At 40.6% G+C, this 20,264-nt stretch overlaps 1 protein-coding gene across 2 annotated transcripts; it reads right to left on the reverse strand.

Annotated features, from left to right (window-relative positions):
- Positions 1 to 6,574: 6,574 nt before the first annotated feature.
- SMPDL3A (sphingomyelin phosphodiesterase acid like 3A) lies at positions 6,575 to 19,426 on the reverse strand. Of its 2 annotated transcripts, none has more exons than XM_030945288.1 (8): positions 19,083 to 19,426; positions 17,394 to 17,607; positions 16,155 to 16,299; positions 13,163 to 13,259; positions 11,738 to 11,916; positions 10,425 to 10,605; positions 8,344 to 8,468; positions 6,575 to 7,166 (listed from the first exon to the last, which is right to left on the reverse strand). In XM_030945288.1, the coding sequence occupies exons 1-8, from the start codon at positions 19,171 to 19,173 to the stop codon at positions 6,855 to 6,857; spliced, it is 1,344 nt and encodes a 447-aa protein (XP_030801148.1). In that variant the 5' UTR covers positions 19,174 to 19,426; the 3' UTR covers positions 6,575 to 6,854. The 2 variants fall into 2 exon arrangements, with proteins under 2 accessions (XP_030801148.1, XP_030801149.1); XM_030945289.1 differs by lacking the exon at positions 19,083 to 19,426 and adding an exon at positions 18,805 to 18,934.
- Between the last annotated feature and the right edge of the window lie 838 nt (positions 19,427 to 20,264).

Raw genomic sequence — 20,264 nt, forward strand, 5'->3', positions numbered from 1 at the left:
AGGTGTCCCTGACCACAGCAGAGGGATTGGAACTACATGATCTTTAAGCTTCCAGCTAAACCATTCCATGATTCTATGACAGGGAAAAACCTGGGGCCTTAGAGAAATGGCTTGAAAATCCTGGGTAGAGGGATGGGCTTTGGAGAGGGGCGCAGGTCACACAGGGAGCTGCTGAGGGCAGGGAGCTCATGTGTTACTGCCATGAGCAGTGGCACCTGCTGAGCAGCACTCCAGCCCCAGCACCTGCGCCGATGGAGAACCGCTGAACAAATGCCCCGATGAGCCCAGTGAGAGTGTTCTGCTCTGCCCTGCTGCCCCACCAACCTGCCTCTGACCCACTCCCCTGGCAAACTCCCTGCTCCTAATCCTCCTTCCCCTGACCAGACTAAAGGGAAAACCCCCATTTCCTGCTGATAGAACCCCCTCTGTCCATCCTTAGAGTCTCACACACAAGAGTAACACACTCCACTTCTCCCGTGGGTCACTTTGTGGGGGCTCTTCACCACATATACAAATATTTAGCAACTGGTTTCAGCAGAAAATTCCCAGCATCACATTGGATGAGACTGTGGGCTTGGGGCAGTGTAGTGATTAATGGGTCCTCTGCAGAACAAAACCTCCTCAGCTCTGTCACAAGATAGTTGCTATGGTTTTTTGACATTGCTTAGCAGAAATTTGCTTTGGCCATGGCATTGGAGGAGGGGAAATGTAAAAAAAGAAATACTATAGAAAATCCCTCCATTGTACACTGGCAATTATTCTGAGCAAATCCTGTGCCTGTCTAGAATTTCAAGCTCTGTATAAATACTTTCAATTAGATTTTAAAAAACAAAACCAGAAACAACAAAAGAGGAGACTTTGTTAAGAACAAACAGCTTGAAACATGTCTTGTTAGCTATCAACAAAGTCATTAGAAATGCTGGAAGGTTTCAGCTAGGTTGATGTAGAAACAACATCAAATATCCCGTGAGAGACTAAGTTAAATGTTCTTTGCAGTTAATCAGTCAAGGATAGATAAGAATGCACACTTCATTGCAATCAGCTCCAACAACCTCAGAATCTTTTAGCATGATATTTTACCAAGGTCTCAAATTTCAGCTGGCTCTGTGGCAGATGGCAGCCTTCATAGATGTAAAATGTTCTAATATATCAGACAAGTTCTGCCTAAAACATCCAACAAAATAGAAATGAGAAGTCGGCAAAGGAATGTTTTTGAATGTGCTTAAAAATGGATGCTTCCCATTTTATACAGCATAAAAAGGCCAGAGCAGCCTGCAAGAGTTTTAAGGCACTCTACCCATCTGGAAGAGGAGTTTTTCCTGCATATATTTTGAGTGACACAATGACAGGCTTGTATCACCACCCCCACTTGAAGGAAAATCCTGCTAGACTGAATACTGGAGATTTGGGTTTCAAAGCTTATATGAGATCATAGAAAAACTGCTATTCTTTAGCAGCCTTAGGCATGCCTGAATTTGCTTGTAAACTTCAATCCACAAGATGCAGAGTGCTCTAACTCCTTAGAAACACTGTATTAGGGTGTTCCATCTATAGTCAACAAACATCAAACCAGAACATCTGGGAGCACAATTCATTTGGGTTTGTACGTTTAAGTCTGTTGGTATGTATCTGCATGTCAAAAATCAATGTTATACAGGCAAACATCCAGGGTAACTTGGAAGGGAAGCAGGACAGCTGTGTTATCATGTCACTCAGGGCTACAAGGGGAATTATTCCAGGAGGAGCAGTATACTGATACAGATACTCTGCTACTGCTACCTGGGTCTGTTCAGTTCCAGGAAGGACTGCATTATGTAACACAGAAATACTTTTTAAGGTATATTTGAAAACCCATTCCTGAATCTCAAGTAGAATTATTAATTTCTTTATTAATTCATCACGTTACTAATTTCAGCGCTCTTAAGTCAGTATTTACCAGCTGATCATCTGATCTGCACAAAATATCAAACATCTTAGACTATTCAGGACTAATAAAGCTGCTGCAGCTTTATTGGCATCCATTGGCATGTACTCTGTTGGACAGGCAAGGTGTTAATTACAGCATGTGGGAGAAGTTTTGAGAATTGCTTTACAGTTTCAGTGGAAAACGCTGCATCACTATCAGAATTTTATGTATAAACATAACAGTCCCAATGAAAATTTTAATTTAGAAAGTAGTTCAGTTCCAGGGCAGAAGGAGAAAGCATAGTCAACACCATGACAATGCATAGCAAATGCTTGAGGGGGAAGGTGACAGGTTCAGGTGCAAATCCCCACTTTGCACTTCTCTCTGCCTAAAACCTTGGCACAGTCTTGATTTTATTCCAGTGAGGAGTACTGAAATATCAGGATGCTTTTCAGGATGGGAGCAACTTTTTCTGCCCAGGTCCACATTTACAACTTCTCCATCTCACTTATTCCTGAGTTTATAGGGTATGAGATGAGAACGGTGTCCAATTTTCTTACCCAGCGCAAGCTAGAAGGCAAAATAGGGGAATATTTCAGTAATTAGATGTAACATATTTGACAGGTAGATCCAGATTAAATTTGGTACAAATGCAGATAATAGAAGCAATTTTCTAAATGTTCTATAAATACAGCTCTATCACTGAAGGCACCATAAGCTGAATTTGAAGAGCTGCAATTTGGCCACATCTGTAAGCACGTCTGTGCTCTTCCCGCTGCTTCACTGAGTCTTTGAGGCTGAGGTCACCACATTTCCAGTAGTTTTCCTTTCAGCATTTTTTCAGTTGATTACTTGGTTGTATATTCAGTCATCAACCAATGGTCCATCCTACATGTGGCTACTCTCCTGATACCTACTTTGGCAGGAATTCATATATGGTGATCAGTAGGACAACAGAAGTATTTAGTACAATGCCTTCACTATTCCCACAAGCACCAGAAACTAATTAAACATAGGGTACTTTAAATTTTTGGGTTTTTTTTCTCTACGTGTTTTTTTTTTTGGTTTTTTTGTTTTTTTTTTTTTTTTTTTTGAGTTCCCACAGGTGTGATATTCCACCCACTGTATGAAAATAACATTCACCTTACACTAGAGTTCTTTGCAGATCAGGAAATAACTAAACTGGTGGAATTCATAGGTAGGATGTTCCTCTAGCAGAACGAGAAACCTAGGCCTGGTAGATGAGAAATGAATTACCTAAAGCAGTATTTTCTTGTTGAATGCTCTAGTGTTAAGCATATGGAACCTAGTCTTCAGCTTTTGGAAAATAAGGAAGAAAAGCAATCTTGAAAGTTCCTTTCTTCATTGACACTGGCATAGTTCATTTGACTGGGAATGAGAGGGGCTCCCATGAGTTTTATTTTATTCTCAGACCAATGTAACAACTCACCTTCTTGAGCTTGCTTTTCCATGGAGGGAAATTAGATACAGCATTAAACTAGATACTTTTTCCTTGGAAATGCTCTGTGCTCATCATTTGTCCATTTCACCACAAAAGAATACAAAGTTACCTGTTTCTGGTTTTATGCTCATAAATTTTACTAACAATACGTCACTCACATATTCTCCAGTCCCATCTCCTTCAGTCATTTCATTTCTTCAGGCTGACAAGTGAAAACAACAGAATTGATGAGATCACATCCCGACACCAATGAGCGCAATCTAAAGCAATTAACATGTCTGTCTGGATGAACCTGCACTTTGGTTTGGATCAGAAACACAGCTTTGAACACAGTTTACTGATCATCCTCACTTACTGTGCCTTTATTCATGTTGCCCAGAGCTCTCGGAGCGTGTTCTTTCAGATGCAACTGCAGCTGGCAGCTGCATTTCAAGGGTACATCTAACATCCTTCAACTGCTACTGAAATGTGCAGCAGTCAGATCAGCTCCTCAGCACCAAGTCTCCTGTCAAAGAAGGCACTCCTACTAGGCTGCGGTTCCTGTTAATGTAGACCTAAGCTTCCACAGTGAAATTCCCTGTGGAATTTCACTCAGTTCTTGCCTGGATGGGGGCTGAGACCAGATGGATCCAGAACCCTGAGACCACAGGGGTCAGGATCCATCAAGGGGCATGGCCTCTTAGAAGCCAGCAACATTTAATACCCAGAAGTGCAACAAGGTAGTACTGCTACAAAGAAGTAGCAGTACTTCCTTGGGGAAACTAGTTACCTTCAAAAGCTAGGAGTTAAATCCTAGAATATTTGAGAAATCCTTGTTCATATGCCTCTAGCTCAACTGCAGACAAATTAAAACGTTTTTACTCCACTAGGTGGTGTAATTTGTCTTTCTGTCAAAGGCAGCCTTACAAATATTCACCCTAATTCTTCATTTCAAGATGAGGCCATAAAAATATCATCTGAAAAGTGAAGTGGGTATCTGGTCTACAAGGGTCAGCTACCTTATCAGGTCATACTTCTTTGACATTTTCCATGATTCCTTAGAAAAGCTTCTGTCAGCACAGGATAACTTTCTTGTAGAACATTCCTAGATCAATGAAGGAATAAAGTAGGAACCCAAACCAAGAACATCTCCCTCTATGTCCCCTTATACCCAGGTATGTTGCCTAGGTATCTAAGCTATTCCTGTGATTTATGTCATGTATTTTCAACTGCAACATCTCTGGAAGCTCTCTCCTTGGTTTATCTCCAAGTTACAAGATGATGCAGTCAAACATATAGCTGGATCTTTCTTGTCCAGTTATGCTTGCACTTCCATGGCTATAGTTACATAGAGAAAAAGCAGAGAATGCCAGCCTGCATAACAGGATGTATCTTAGGGGTTATATCCTGGCTCAATCTAACCCTGGTAGCTATAACCCTCTGTCTGAAACAAAAAAGACCTTGGCTGCTGCCATTCAACTCGGCTTCAATTGGAGTCCACATTAAAAAAAAAAAAAAAAAAAAAACAACAACAACCACACACAACAAAAAAACCCCAACTAATCTATGCAGTATGCCCAACATCCCATTTGCAGAATACCCGTCTTTCTAGAATTCTGTAGCAGCTAAATCAGCACATGGTCCAGCTTTCCTTCAAGTTTAGCAATAAAGAAGCCTGTAATGTAAGAATTTTTACAATGTTTTCAGGATGTCTTGTAGATATTAAGTTTAAACAGAAGCCACAGAACTCACAGAAACAAACCAGCGTGGTTTAAAGCTCAAGACTGAACTGAACAAAATCCATCTGGCAAATTGGAGGAAGCTCAGCTATCCTACCAGCTCCAATTGCCTTATGCTATCCACCCACAACTCTGCTTGCTTCCCTTGGAAAATGGGTACTGGTAACAGGCATTTTTTAAATAAACACACTCATGAGAATCACAACCAAGGGACACATACAACACACAGGGAATCATGAGCTTTCAGAACGGAAACTTTATGGCACTTCCTCACAGTCTGTACACTCACAGTCTGTACAGTCCCTATGTTAATTTAGATTACTTACATATCCAGATCCATTTGAGGCCAGGCAGAGTAGATAGCTCTAAAGAGTTATGTTCACCATATCTTCTCCAAGCACTGAATTTAAAATACAGGACTGCCCGCTGTGCACTGGAGGATTTGTTTCTGAATGCAAATTTAACAAACCAACCATCTCCAATGTGCATGATTGATGCATGAGAAATCTGAGGTATCCACATCTACAGCTGAGCATGCTACAGACTCCAAAACTGTATCTGAAAATTTTCTGCTGCATATTTTAAGCTTGAGTAGAAACAAACCAAGGAAGTTCCTCAATAGCTGCAGTAAAGGCTTTAATCTCATTATAAAAAAACCTATCAATTGGATTTGTTTCATAGCCACTTCTACAGCTCCCCTTACTCAAGGATAATATAAAGCAGGGTCTGTATTGTATTTTATTGAACAAAATTTCCAAACGTATAGCTCTTCATGTGGCAGAAAAATGGGTAAAGGTCCTTCTTGGTTATACACACACCAAATAAAGGGCCATCTTAATAGCATCATCTTATGCACATATTTAGCCATAAGAAGAGGAAGAAGCAATCTCTGCAATTGTAAATTTGAACATGTGATACTCTTCACATTAAGTACTAGATTGCTCTTTGAAAAAAAAGAAACCTAAGAAACAGCACAAGTAAATGTTTACCTGTGCCATACAGAGAATGCATATGCTGAGTCCAATTACTGATGTTGATCAATTTAATCCTGATATATAGTCTGCTGCAAAATCTCATACCAGGACACTCCTTGACAGCTGTATCAATGTACATTGTTCTGTTGTAAGAAAAAAGCCCTCTGTGCTGGGCAAATATATTCTGAAAAATTAGATTAAGCATTTCCAGGATTGAGGTTTGTGTTCCATTAAGTCACTTTTGTGCCATCATTAGAAAATGCCCCTAAGAAGTGGATTTGAGGGATTAACAAGGAAAACTTGGCACAGAGAGATATATAATACTGGCATTGAATCAACAAGATAACTGCACTCAAGTCTCAGCAAATGCAGGTTTTGCCAACTTCAGTTTGCAAATTTTGACAGCCAGTGGTTGAAACCTGCCCCCATAAAAATCCCATGCCTGGAATGGTGTTGCCTATGTTTACACACCCTGAGAAAGAAGGCTTGGATTTACAAAGGCTTGAGTGAGTAACTTCTATTCCCACACACTGGGATGCCTGTTAGAGAAGGTACAGGACACTTGAGACAACAGCAAAGTATCTGGCCACTATTACAAAGCAAATAAACTTTTATTTAGATGATATAGGAAAACATATTTGCAAGAAGAAAGATCTAGGGAGTTTTACTGCTCCCCTGAAATGCAGAGAAGTCCCACAGGCTCCCTGTCAGTGTGTCAGTGCTTGAGCGAAAGAACGAGCAGGTTCTTTAAATCACAGGCTAAAGTCACTATCTGCATTAACTGCACAGAGATTTCATCTCCACATTGCCTCCTGATTGATGCAATCTGTGTACGAGGAAGAATCTAAATACTGGATTGCACATATTTGGCAGGTCTTGCACCCCTCTTCACAGAGAATAGTTTTGTTATAACTCACAATATAGTTACTGTAATACTGCTCAAACAGTGTGCTGTGTGGCATAGACAACTGCTTGACCATTTCATATAGGCTTTCTGGCTTCAAGTCTTCAATGCCATAAGTTTTAGTCAGGATGTATTCTAATTTCCAGTTTGATTCATTTTTCTTATTGGCATCTCTGAGGTCCAAGTAAAACTGCCAAAGATCCTACAGTTAAAACAAAAAAAAAAAAAAGAAAAAAAGAATGAAAGAAAACATAGGCACTGCTGTATTGCTTTCTTCCCTGCTTCATTAAGTCTCTGGAGTGATATATTGATTAGGAAGCTGTCACTCCTCATTATTCACATGTGAATAGAAGGTCACGTCCCACCCCAAGAGCTGGGCTTACACCCAAAGCTGGTACTTGCAGAGCGGTAATGGCGGGGGGATGGGGAGGAGAAGAAAAAGGAGCCACAAAGGCAGCAGTGGCAGTGTTAGAGGTCTTTCCTCTGCAAACTCCACAACGTTCATGTCTGCCTTAGGAGTGGGGCAAAAGGGTGAGAGCCAGAAGTTTCTCTTCTGTGGGCACTACTTGAGGGGCAGAATGGACAGAAGAAGAACGGCTCAGGGAGAAGTTAAGGAAAAGGAGGGATGCCGATGCAGGAGTGAAATCTGCACAACAAAGAAGCAGCCTGAATTAGCATGGGTCTCCAGAGAGAAACCCCAGTCCCAATCAAACTGCAGGGTGCACTGTCACTGAACTCAGCAGGGTCAAGACTTTGTAATTCAGGATGAATTACAGAAAGTCTAAACCATTCACAGCCAAGATAATTACACAGGATTCACTTTATCTCCAAAAATTGCATGAAACTACAAAGTAGAAGTCTTCTATTTTTTATTTTCCTTCTAAATTTATCTAACGTTTCCTGTAAAAACTCTTTATAGGGAGTTTTGTAATTGCAAAAGACATCATATGGTTAAAAGTGCTTTCTTCATCAGCTCTTTTACACCCTTTAGAAACATTTCATGGGCTGTATTCCAAAACTCAGGCTATCACCAGCAAACAACATTAGTATGTAAGCATGCCCAGGATTTAGGTGAACTTCTTTCACTCTTGCAGAGCTCCCTGCAAATAGTTTTACGACTTTGGCCAGAAAAATTATGTCTTTGATCCTACACTGTAAGACTATTTGATACAGACCAGAGAGTACTGGGTAGTTCTGCAGGCACAGAAAGACCAACCAAGTTATCTTTCAGATTTTCTTTGCCTTGCCCAGGAAGAAAAACTAAGAGCAGGCACCAAAATTCCATCACCAGCAGCCATAATACTACAAAGGCTGATATCTTCCTGTAATTTTTACTGACACTATATTGTCTTAAACAATGCTTTAAAATCTTTACTTACCAGCAAGCTGTAGTCAAAAAGATCATACTGATACAATCTGACACCAGGGTTATTGGACTCTGTTTGCAATACACTCTTCACTGGGGTTACAGCAGGTGCCACAAACAAGGAATTGACTGGCTTTTCTACAGAAAAAGGGAAATTGAGGAGATAGTTTCCTTTCAAATAATTCTTTTTCAAACAAATGTTTTTGTAGAGTACCAACACAGCAAAAACAAGAGTGATAGGTTTAAAGACATTAGAATTTATCTGCATCACTGTGAACTGCCATACTTCCAACGGATAGACTAAACTCTGTGTGGAATACCACAGTACCCACTCCAGTGTGTACCACTGCTTACACTAGAGGCTTCCCAACCAATTCAACTGCCTGTGCAAAATTGCAAAATGGTCTTGCCTATATGCGAAGTCTCTGTATTTTGTATATTTCTACTAAAGAAATATTAAAAATCTTTAGTTGCTGTTTCCATACAGTATTTTACATGTTGCTTTATGTATTTAGGATGTTATTAGAAACACCAGGGTCTGTTTCATCACCTGGCCCTTAATAGCCCAGCGCCTACTGTGTGAACACCAACCTTTACAGCAACTGAAACATGAGGATGTGAGTTTTATTGGGACAGAACATGCAGGTGAGTACATTGGGAAGTTCTCTGTAGAACAAAAAGGAAGCCCTAACTATTCCCATCTCTGACAGCGTCCCAGCAGTGAAATCACAAGGTCAGCCTCCAGATATAGGCAGCAGTTTTGAAAGTTTGGAAATCACAAGGTCAGCCTCCAGATATAGGCAGAAGTTTTGAAAGTTTGGAAATCACAAGGTCAGCCTCCAGATACAGGCAGAAGTTTTGAAAGTTTGGAAATCAGTAGATTCTTCTGGAGAAAATACAGATGAGTTCTGTGTCAGTACACTGGTGTTGGTCAGAATATTGCATTTATCTTGAATTCTCTGGAATTTTGTCAAGAGGAAAATGTCCTGAATAGAAGATAGTCTAAAACTGTACAGACAAGCACAATGCGTATTTGATTACTATACTATTTAAATTTTGTCAAAAGATGCAAAATTACTAAAATAATTAGGAAGCGCTTACTTGCACATGCAAACTTTAATGACAAACACTAAGATCAGTCTGTTCCCAGTGAAATTTGCAGTAGAGATGATGATTTCATGAACAAATGGGACAGTGTAAAAAAATAAAGGTATAAGACTGCATGGAGCATCATTTGAAAGAAAAAAATAATGAAGGCATTTCTTTCACTGGGCTGGATTCTTTTTTACTGGAGATTAACACCATGTAAAAAGGTAAAATTTGGTATAGGATTACCTAGTCAGCATTTTGGACATTGCTCATATGAGTTCCTACAAAAAATTGATGAAGAGCCACTTAACATTTGTACTTTACATAAATCAAAGCAATGAACCTCTTACTGTTCTATGGGGAATAAAAAACTTCTTCTTTAGAGATGCTAAGAGTGCTCCATATGGCCATGCGCATGCTTAGAACTAAGGGATTTCAAAGCAATAAACAAAAATTTCAACGTGGGTGATTTTCTTGAAGGGAAATTAGCTGATCTAAGAGATGCAACAGGCAGAGACTTTCTTTCCCCTACCTCCTGCTTACCCTTATCTTAATTAACTTTGAAACAGCAGGGAACTCAGCAGAGAGGCACAGTAATGATGCAGGAAATACAAGAACATAGACCATGTCTAGCTGGCCTGAGAACATTCCCTTTGACACATTACACAATAGCAACTGGCTGGTATAATTTGCCCGTGTCACTGTGAGAGCAGAGAGGAAAGACTAGAAATTCTTGTCTAGGCATAAGGATTCATTAAAAAAAAAATAGGAAGCTTGGGGAGTTCTGCTGACACCAACAGAAAAAGACAGTCACCCTTTCAAGGTTCTCTTTGGAAATAAAATTGGAGTGTGTGACACTTGAACTCCTGCAGATAAATAACAGTATTTTCCAATTTCCTTTTTTCAATTATTTATAACACAGGCTGACTAGAAAGAGCATGCAAGAAAGTATTGATTTGCTTTTAATCAGGAAGAAAAAGTTCAAAAGTCAACAAGCATCATTACCTTCTTCATCCAGGAGGACCATGATACTATCTCTATGGGTATGTCCAAAAAACTGGCCCGCAATAACACTACTGTATTTGCGAAAAATCTTTACCAGTCTCTCATTGTAATACTCCCTGATAGCTGTAGTATTCCTTGCATATGGCAAGTATCCTACTGGGACATGACCTATTATATACACCTAAGGAATTAAATACAGAAAGCACAATTAGCACCTTCATTTGAAACTTATAATCTTAGCTGTATCCTAGAAGTGGTTACCACAGTTTCACAATAATGCTGCCTTTAAAAATGGCATTCTAAAAGCTGTAAATCATGACAAGTTTTTTTAATATAAAATCCCAACAGGAAAATTGCTTAAGTTCATAATATCAATTTAGTATCTTGCTGGGGAGAAAAAATGTTCTACTAAATCTATGCATGATTTTAGGCCTAAGGAAAATGTTATCAATTACTTCACATGAAAAAAGTAAGTTACTAGGACAAGGCTTATAATTTGGCATCTCAAGGGGACACAAGACAAAAATTATGTTTGAGTATTACAGAGTCTGCACCAGGGAGTCAGAGAGTCACCAGAAACATGGATAACTGGTTAAACCCCTCTGTCTGAGTTAGAGACTTAGTGCCAACTGCACACACCAGGCTGCAGGGTTTCCCGAGGAAAGGAAATCTCTCCTCTCTCCTGACTGTAATATAAGATTCTAAAATTGCAACACTGTAGCAAAATGTAACCATGTTTCAAATTAAACACAGTTGCTCAGATGATGATCCAATCCCCACACCAATCAATCAATCCATCCATCAGGAGCCAACAATTTAAACCTTCACTTCAAAACCTGTGTATTAAAAGACAAGTATTATAACACTTAAATCATAGCAATTACTGCAGCTTGACTAAGTTTCATGCTGATAAACTTTTTTCAAATTCCTATTTTTGATACCTTACATTATATTACAATGCAAATAAAATATGCTAGCTTTTGTCTTAGGTCAAGAGCATGTTTTAAAATTAAAGGCTACGTGTAAAAAAGGTCAGATACTGACTTCTGCAGTCCTTTACATGCTAGGAGAGAAAAGGTATTTTACTGTATAACTTGAGAAACTTCATTCAACTAGTTTTAATTGTTGCAGTAAAATGGGCATATTAAAGGAGGAATGATTAAAAAATAAAATTTTGATTTTGAAGTAACTTTGGCAGCATTTTTAGTCTTCTAGAAGCATGTTTATACTCTCATTATCTTTACTTCTTCTTTCTTTTTTATTTTTTTTCAAAATTGAAACAAATAATGATAGCTTCTGATCCCGATCCCTACCTTTTCCTGCTTTTGTGAAGAGGTTTCAAGTATTTCCTCCAGCCAGGCAAACTGGTTGGCTGGGTCAGTGATATTCACAGTTACCTTGTTAGGGCTGTAATATAAATTTGTGTTCAGACTGATTATCCTGAGTGGCTGATGGCTATTACTGGATTCAAATAGCTGCGTGTAAAAGCCACCTGTGAAAATAAGACCAACATCACATGACAAATTAAAGGCTTCAAAGCACAACTTTACAATCAAAGTACACCACTGACAAAATACCCAACCCTCCTCTTTCTAATAGAATATCATGCCTAATCAAGCCACAGTCACCTTATCACAATAGAACATGTTAAAAATGTTTCCAGCCAAATTTTACTAAAAGTTGACACTGAATTACTTATGAATTATTGCCTGTATTATCTTTGTGTTTATTTGACAGTATTTAGATAAAATTATTCAACTGACATGGAAAAAGTGCCCTGTAATAGTTCTTCCACTTTGACAGATACAGTAGCTGTTAAAGGTCTATACTTCTTGAAATACAGCAAACATACAGGCTCCTTCAGGAAGAACTGTTTGCGTTTAGTAGCCTTGTACTTTGAAAGTCATTTAACTTCAGACTGATGATATGATGAAAAGTAAGGATCACATTTTTCAATCCTTGCTCCCAAAATTCTCCATGGCATGCTGAGCTTCTTCAATAGGTATAACTTCATTGTTCATGGACTTCAATGGAGCCATGGCAACAGAAGGATAGCAATATAATTTAACTGCCTCTTTGAGTTTTATTATCCTTATCCAAGTTTCTACTTCCACCCTTATCCAGAGTTTGCTCTCATTCAGGACACACAAACACAAATTAAACTTCCAAATCCCTAATGTTTGAGTGGATTGGAAATTGGGTTGAACTTTTCAGTCCTTTGCAAAAAGGAAAAATTCTAATTAGGATATAATTATTCTGCCAGTTTAGTAAGTTGCATACAAACATTAACAGCATAATCAGCACAGCTATGTGCTATCATGCCCTGAATAAAAATGCACCTATTCAGTATGCTCTGAAATACGTATACCATTAAAACAGGAACAACATTTTAACAGTTTTTCCCATCAAAGTAAAGTTTTCGTGTGCATCATATGCCCTCATCTAAAGAGTGTTATGAGGTCTTCAAAGCAAAAAGATACTTCACATGCATTGGTACAAAATCAATAACACTAAACATGTCACAAGAAGTGATAAATATTGCAGCAGAAAGTAATAAATGTATTCTGAATATAGGCATTGCCATTCAAAAAGATCAGTAACTTCTTCCAGGAGAAGCATTGCAGATAATCCATTGTTCTGACTCATCCTATGAGACTTAGCTAAACAAACAGCACAGATCCACAGAAACATTAATTCTCTAAGCCCTAACTTCACAATGTATTACTGCCATACTTTACCTTTTCTGAAGGTACTGATTGCTTCATCACTTAGCCAAGGTTTCCAGAAATCTGCTACAGCATTGTAAACTTCACTGGTAGTTACAGGAAGTTGGTCCTGTGAGAGAGGAGAACCTGCCTTAGTATTCAGACATGCAGGCAAAAAAAAACACTAAAAAATACTGCCTGACCTCTTACATAACATGTAAGTGTATCCAGTCATCACCAGGAGTTATTCAAGAAAGAAAAAAAACCCAATTTCTGAATATCTAGTATTGCAGATCAGGAACAAATGCCTAAACTTAGAACTCACTCCAAGGTGGTGTTAATGCATTATTAAACTAATGCCAGAAATATGTCAAGGCCTTAAGAATACAGTAGAATGGAAAACCATGCATTCTGCAAAATTAATAAATATATCAAAGTCTAAAAATAAGTTTCTCTTTCAAATAACCTGGGCTTCATAGCAGCTCCCCAAAACTGCACTTCTGCCCTCAGAAACATTCTGGTGAAATTCACAAATGTTTTCATGATGTCTTTTTTTCTCATAAGAAAGCATTTAAAAATGTACAAGAGAAAGTTTTGTCAATGGTTTCTCCCACTGGCTCTAATTAGGACTGTAGCACTCTTCAGTCTGAGCCACAGGCTGATGAGACCCATGCTCTGATCTAACCCTGACAGGAAGATACCAGCCTGTCCTTGCCTTTCTTAAAATATCTGGAGTCTTGGTGCTAGAAGGAGAAAAACAGGGGTTGAAAAATTGCAGTGCATGTTTTCTTAAACATAAAATTTGACCTTTCTAAGATCTTTGAAACTAAACCTACGTTATTCGAGGTTTAGGCAGTAAGTGTCTGTCTAGGAGCAGAGCAATCAGACGATGTCTGTTGAGATATTTGTTGATTGCAGTGCCCAGACATGAGTTGTTAGGACACACCTTCGAGCCAGAGCTAACAGTCACTAACAGAAAAAACCTGATTCCAGATAAGAGGCCATGTAATGGACTGAAGGTGCTTCGGCCCAGGAAGTCAGTGCTCTCTGAACTGCTAGAAGCAGTCTGGGGATTTGTTTTAAGCAGGACCAAGAGTGTGAAATAAGTAAGACTATGCAAAAAGACTGAGATCACAATATATGATCTGAAAGGTATCCCAGTGCTTGATCAATTTGAGTAGTACTTTTAACATGTTCTGCAAGAAAAATCACCCAGGACTGTTCAGTTGTTAAGCTCAGAACACAAAAGAGCAATTAAACTCTTTGGTTCATGGTAAGTGCACAGATTTTACACTTGCTTTGGAACAGCCAACGTACAGTGTGTGGCTTGCTCCATATTGCTCCCAGTCTACAGGACAGTTGCCAAGCATATCCATATGGAAAAAGAAATGTCATAAAGTACAAAAAACAGACATTAAAAAATTGAACAAGATGAAATGAACCCATCGTGGCGACTGTCTGACCCCATGTCTTTTTCAAACAATAACTGAAAATCATGCCAACTCTGCACATTAGTGAAGCATGCCATTTCAAAGCATCACAGAAACGCTCCTGAGTGGCTTTGTGCAGGGAGAACTAACAACAACCACCAGTTATTCCAATCACCAGCTTGTGTCAATTTTCTATTTGCTGCCCATCTGCCCCCCCTGAGCATCTTTTCTTCCTCTCTTTAGATTTAATTTCACAAACAAAATTCATACTTGTTGAAAAAGTCCCTACATTCTTTGTTTACAAGGCTTTTGTAGGGTTTTTTTCTCTATTAAAGGAGATTGCTGAATAACAATTCTCTGCTAAGACATTTTTAAAACTGAAACAAAGTGAACATGAACACTTTGTAACACTTCAGTTCAGGCCTTACTTATCGAAATACTTTCCCAGTCATTTCTGGTGAATCAACCTGTCCCCATGTCAGTGCATATGAAAAGCCAAAGCTTTACCACCACAGTAAGAGCACCAAGGACTGAAGTCACAGTTTGGTTTGTGCACTCACACTTCCGATATACATCTAGTGGTTACTTTGTCTCTCACATTTCCTTTGCCCTGTCTCTCAGCACCTCTGCTACGCCCCTATTTGGAAACCACCAACTCCAGCAATGACACGGGCTATTACCCAGTCACCTGCTGCACCAACCTACACCCTGACAGGCCTAATAAATACCACAGAAACCTGGAATACAAGCCTTGAGGGTGTGAAGGGGTGTTACTGAATTCCCATGAGGAATTTCAAACAAAATACTTCAGCTGACTCGCTTCACATCCCTTCTGATCCCCTCACATCCAATGACAGCATTTGCTTCTGATCCAGTGTGCTGCCAGATCGACCCACAACACACTTTAAAGGACAAATGAAGCAACTGTTTACTTTGGAGTATGCCAAGAACAAAATTCAGCGCAGTCAAAGTGAAAAAGCACCATCCTCAGCTGAACATAACTAGTGAATCATCAATGTGATATCTGAATGTCCAATGAGGAAAGAAAAGTAGACATATTTTTAATAGCAGTGGAAAAACTATGGGAACTTGACAAAAATTCTGCCATTACTTTAGCTAAAAAACAACAACAAAAAAATCTAGTGATGCCAGCTGACAGATTTCCAGTAGGCCTTTGAGCAGGTTTTAAACTTCCCACAGGCTCACAGGTCCATTAATGATGTCACTTCTGATAGCTTTAAGTTACTGTACACACATGCATGACATACACAGTAAGGAAAAGTATGTGTGTATTAACTATGTTGACACGTGGTAGTTCTAAGCCATGAGGAATGATTAGTGATAAATTTGTGTGACATCAGGCCATGTACAGATTCTACCTGGCATCAACATTTCCTTAGGTAAGAGCACAGAGAGAGTGATGTAGCTTCTGTTCTAGAGTGTAACTATTCATAATATTAAATGCTAACTGAAAAGGTGTAGAATTCTGTTTCCAGAATAACAGTTACAAATTATTAACTCTTATTTTTCAGACGTGCTTTCCCAGGAGTTAGGAACACACTTAATATGATGAACAAATTTCTAACTTGTTTTACCTGTGGCCAGTAGTCATGATTGCCTAAGGCTGGGAAAACCTGAAGATCTGGAAAGAAATTACGAATTGTAGAACTCAGATTACCAATGATGCTAATGACCAACTTCGTGGAGAGCTCTTTTATGGGAACATGAGGAGGGCTATCTCTGAAAAAGGAAAAGGCTTGATCAACAAAGGTTTGTTAGCAACACAAGGAAGGCAAAAAAGTCTGCAAGCACATCTACATTCTAGCATGTAACATTACTATACACTTTAATTAAAATCACAGAATCAAAAGCTCTCTTGCAAAGGCTTTTGTTTAAAAAACCACAAATACGTAGACTTGTTTAGACAATGTCTATCCTATGATTCATATTTATCATAATGAAGATTTCTTAGACACTAAAGTCAAAATTTTGAGCTACTATGCAGTTTGTGTTATGTATCTTTCATCACCTGCACATCATCGCTAGTTCCTTTTTTCCCTTTTAACAATATCCTGTTGAAAATTAAGTACAAGAAGGTAAGTGAAATAGATTAATCACTTGCCTTCATATATTTCTTAACACTCTTTCCCATTAAAAATAAGTGATATAACAAACTAGTTCTCACACTCAAAAACACTAATCTCTTTGATAAATTATCCATTGATGTATGCCTTAAGAAATTGTGTGATGGTAGAATTGAGAGTTCTACTATGATACAAGGGTAAATCAGTGCTATCTTTTATGAATACCTAGAAAGTAACAAGACACAGTACTATGCCTTGGTAGCATAGTACTATAAAGCTACTCCCTTTCACACTTCTTCGTCTGGTCCCACTGCTATGGCACACAAAGCCTCACAGGTAACATCTCCGTGAGACTACTATTAAGCCCACTTTATAATACTGAAGACTGGAACAGGGAAGGTAAATATTCTTCCTCAAAAGAGGCCTGCAATGACTCAGTTACTGCCATGACCTTTCATTTTTCTTTTTCTACTTCCCACCCTCCTTGCACCATTTCTATTAACTCACACTAATATAGCCATATGCTAAATATCACAATGAACAGTCCAGCAGTTATTACAGAGATCAAAGTCTGTTCCTGAGGCCTAATATTCTCACTCAGTCTTGCACTTAGTAGCCATTTGGACAACTAAAGGGACAACTAGCATTAGTGAGATACTGAACTCAAATCTGTTGGTGCAAATACAAACTTGTGAGTTGCCACACTATCTGGCTATCCAGCTTTAACTGCAGAGTGACTTGAACACTTACCCTGTCCAAATCATGAATGAAACCTGCTCTTTTGAATCGTTCATGAATGCAAATGCTGACAAAATAAGTTGATAAGGAGAATCACACAAAAAGTCTCCAAAAGGGCCTGGGTTGGAGGCATTGACTCCTTTGGAAGAAGAACAAACTTTGGTGCGATCAGGGGTAATGTGGTAAGTCGGATCTAAATGCAGGTCAGATACATGCCAGAACTGCCCTGTTTTCAGAAAACAAAGATTACAGGAAATGCATTATTTGCATTTGAACGGGATATACCGGGTAATGCCAAGTTTACTCCAGTTTATCTACTGCTTATCCTATTCAAAGTTAACAAATTGTTGATTAGCCTGTCTGATAAGTGTAGGCAAGTTTTTCCTGAGTCCTTCACATAGACTGCTTAGAAAAACCGAAAACAGAAGCAGAGGCATGGCTTTATGCTATTCACCAAAAATGAAATGGAGATTGGAAGGAACTGAAAAATCAGCTCCTTTTCATTAATAGCAATCTGGAAACTGGATAGTAGAGGAGGCAATAGAAGGACTTCTCTACTCCATTTGAAAAGAAAGGGGGCTGCTTTTAAATTATTTTTCCAGACCTTCCCTGGCCAGAAGCTACTGTAAAAGATGACAAGAAAGATGTCTCGAAAGAAAGGCAAGAAACAGCATGTGTGCAGAGACTGGGCTTCTCACTACAGAGCAGTGTATAGTGCTCTATAAAGTGCAGAGCCTTTACCTACTCACTACTTTCCAGGCTGACATGCTCTCAGCCACTGTGACATAGCACTGTATGGATAAAGGAACCGAGAAGTATAGGAATATGCTGAATAAGATGAATGAAATCTGTGTTAAGACTATCAGCCATCAAGTTACAAGTAAAATAGGATTAATTTCTTTCCGTCAGTTTCAAAGCACTTGGTAAAGGCACACATGTATCTGGGGCAGTGGTTGTGAAATAGGAACAGATATAAATTGATTTTTCCCAAGGTCACATGCTAACTCTGTGGCTGAGCAGGCACCACACGACTGTACCCCATGGAGTTTTATTTCAGGAATCAAAGACCAGAGGTGATCTTCAAAATCTCTAAAATTGTGACGCCTACCAACAGGAGACAAGACAATCGCCGGGACACTGCTGCGTGCTTGTTCCGAGGCAAGTGTGAGTAACACGGAATGAGAATTCTGTGGGAAACCATTCCGGAGCACTCACCTGCACGCACGCCCCGAGCAGTGATCAGGCCAGGCAGAGCGTGTGTTTTTGCGGCCAGCCCAGCACAGCACAGCCCAGCATAGCCCCCAAACGCGGTGTTTGCAGTGCGTGCCTCGGGACACCGCGACACAGGCAGGGCAGGGCTCACCTCACTTCACCCGCCGGCCTGCCCGGGCAACTAAATATAAACCCCGTGTAACCCCCGTACCTCAAAAGAGCCCTGTTGACTGATTTAGCAGTCACGTGTGGCCGAAGTCAGTTGGGACAGGGAATGCTACGGCAGCAGGTTCTGTGCGGGGGGCAGTGCCAGGGGGAGGCGAAGGAGCCGCAAGCGGGGACCGCGCAGCCCGCCCCCCCTCCCCGCCGCCGGGCTGGCAGCGGTCCCCGGCCGGGCCTCCCTCGCAGGGCCGCCCCTCACCCGCCTCCCCCGCCCTCCACGGGCAGCCCCGGCCGGGCCCCTCAGCCGCTGACCCCCGGCCGACTCACCCACGGCGGAGCGGGGCCGCTGCGGGCCGGCCGGCGCCGCCTCCAGCGCGGAGCAGAGCAGCGCCAGCCCGAGCGCCACCCGCAGCTCCATGTCGGCCGTGCGGCAGCGCCCGGCCTGCCGACGGCTCCAGCCGTGTGACCGCCCCGGCAGCCGGGAAAGAGGCGAGCCCCGGCCGGCTTGTGCAAGCCTCGGCGCTCCGCGGGGCCGCCGGAAACCACCGCGCCCCGCCCGCACCTCTCGGGGCCAGAAGCCGCCCCAGGCCGCCACCCCGCTGTCGAACGGCGGCCCTGGCTGTCGCCTTGAGCCGGCCGTGCCCGGGGTGACCTTCAGGAGGTGCCACCCCCGGGTCAGCGCTAGGGAGCTCGCAGGAGACAAGCCTGGCCGCGGGCAGGGCTGGAGTCGGGGCACCGGCTGGTGCGAGGCGGCCTGAAGGAAGGCTGTGCCCGACACCCCACACCCGTCTCAAGCATCTCTTGGAAGGAAGGTTTCTCATGGCATACATGTGAAAATGGGTCCCGATTACTTAAAAGGCTTTAAAAGACAAAACAAAGCAAAAACCCCAAACCACCCAACTTGATGAAAAATACTATCAAGTACACCTTTAATACAGCTTAAGGGGAGTGATGAGGTGTATTGTAAATACAAGTCTCCACTGCCAAGGCTTTCAGAACTGCTGTTTATTTAAGTCAGAGTAGTTCCGCATAGAGGAAGGGTACTTGGTGTCAGTTTTAGGAGAAGATCACAATAACAATGTCATGAATCCTGTGGCTACCCTGAAGTGTCCCATTGCTCACTGTGCTGTTCCTGTCGGCATTGCAAAGCTGGGTCAGCAGCAGCTGGAAGTCCCATTTGTCAGTATATTTCTCTCGTGTCTGCTCTGAGCAATGTCAGTTACTTCACAGGTACCACTTCTCCACTTTTCTTTCCCATATTTGACACTAATATTGTTTATATTTAGAATAGGGAAAAATAACTTTTGTTTAAAGGACTACTCTTCTTCTTTTTTAAAAGTGACTGTAACACAAAATATTTACCATTCAAGATTTGTTTGTAAACCAACTCTTAAAAATTTGCCTCTACATTCCTTTCTTAGTATTTAAGAAAAAAAAACCTAGGTTTTTTAATTCATGACCCCACAAATCATTTGTTGTGCAGACAAAGGGCAGTATTGGGAAAGCAAG

This window comes from Camarhynchus parvulus, chromosome 3 (assembly GCF_901933205.1).
Source record: "Camarhynchus parvulus chromosome 3, STF_HiC, whole genome shotgun sequence".
Classification (NCBI taxonomy): Eukaryota; Metazoa; Chordata; class Aves; order Passeriformes; family Thraupidae; genus Camarhynchus; species Camarhynchus parvulus.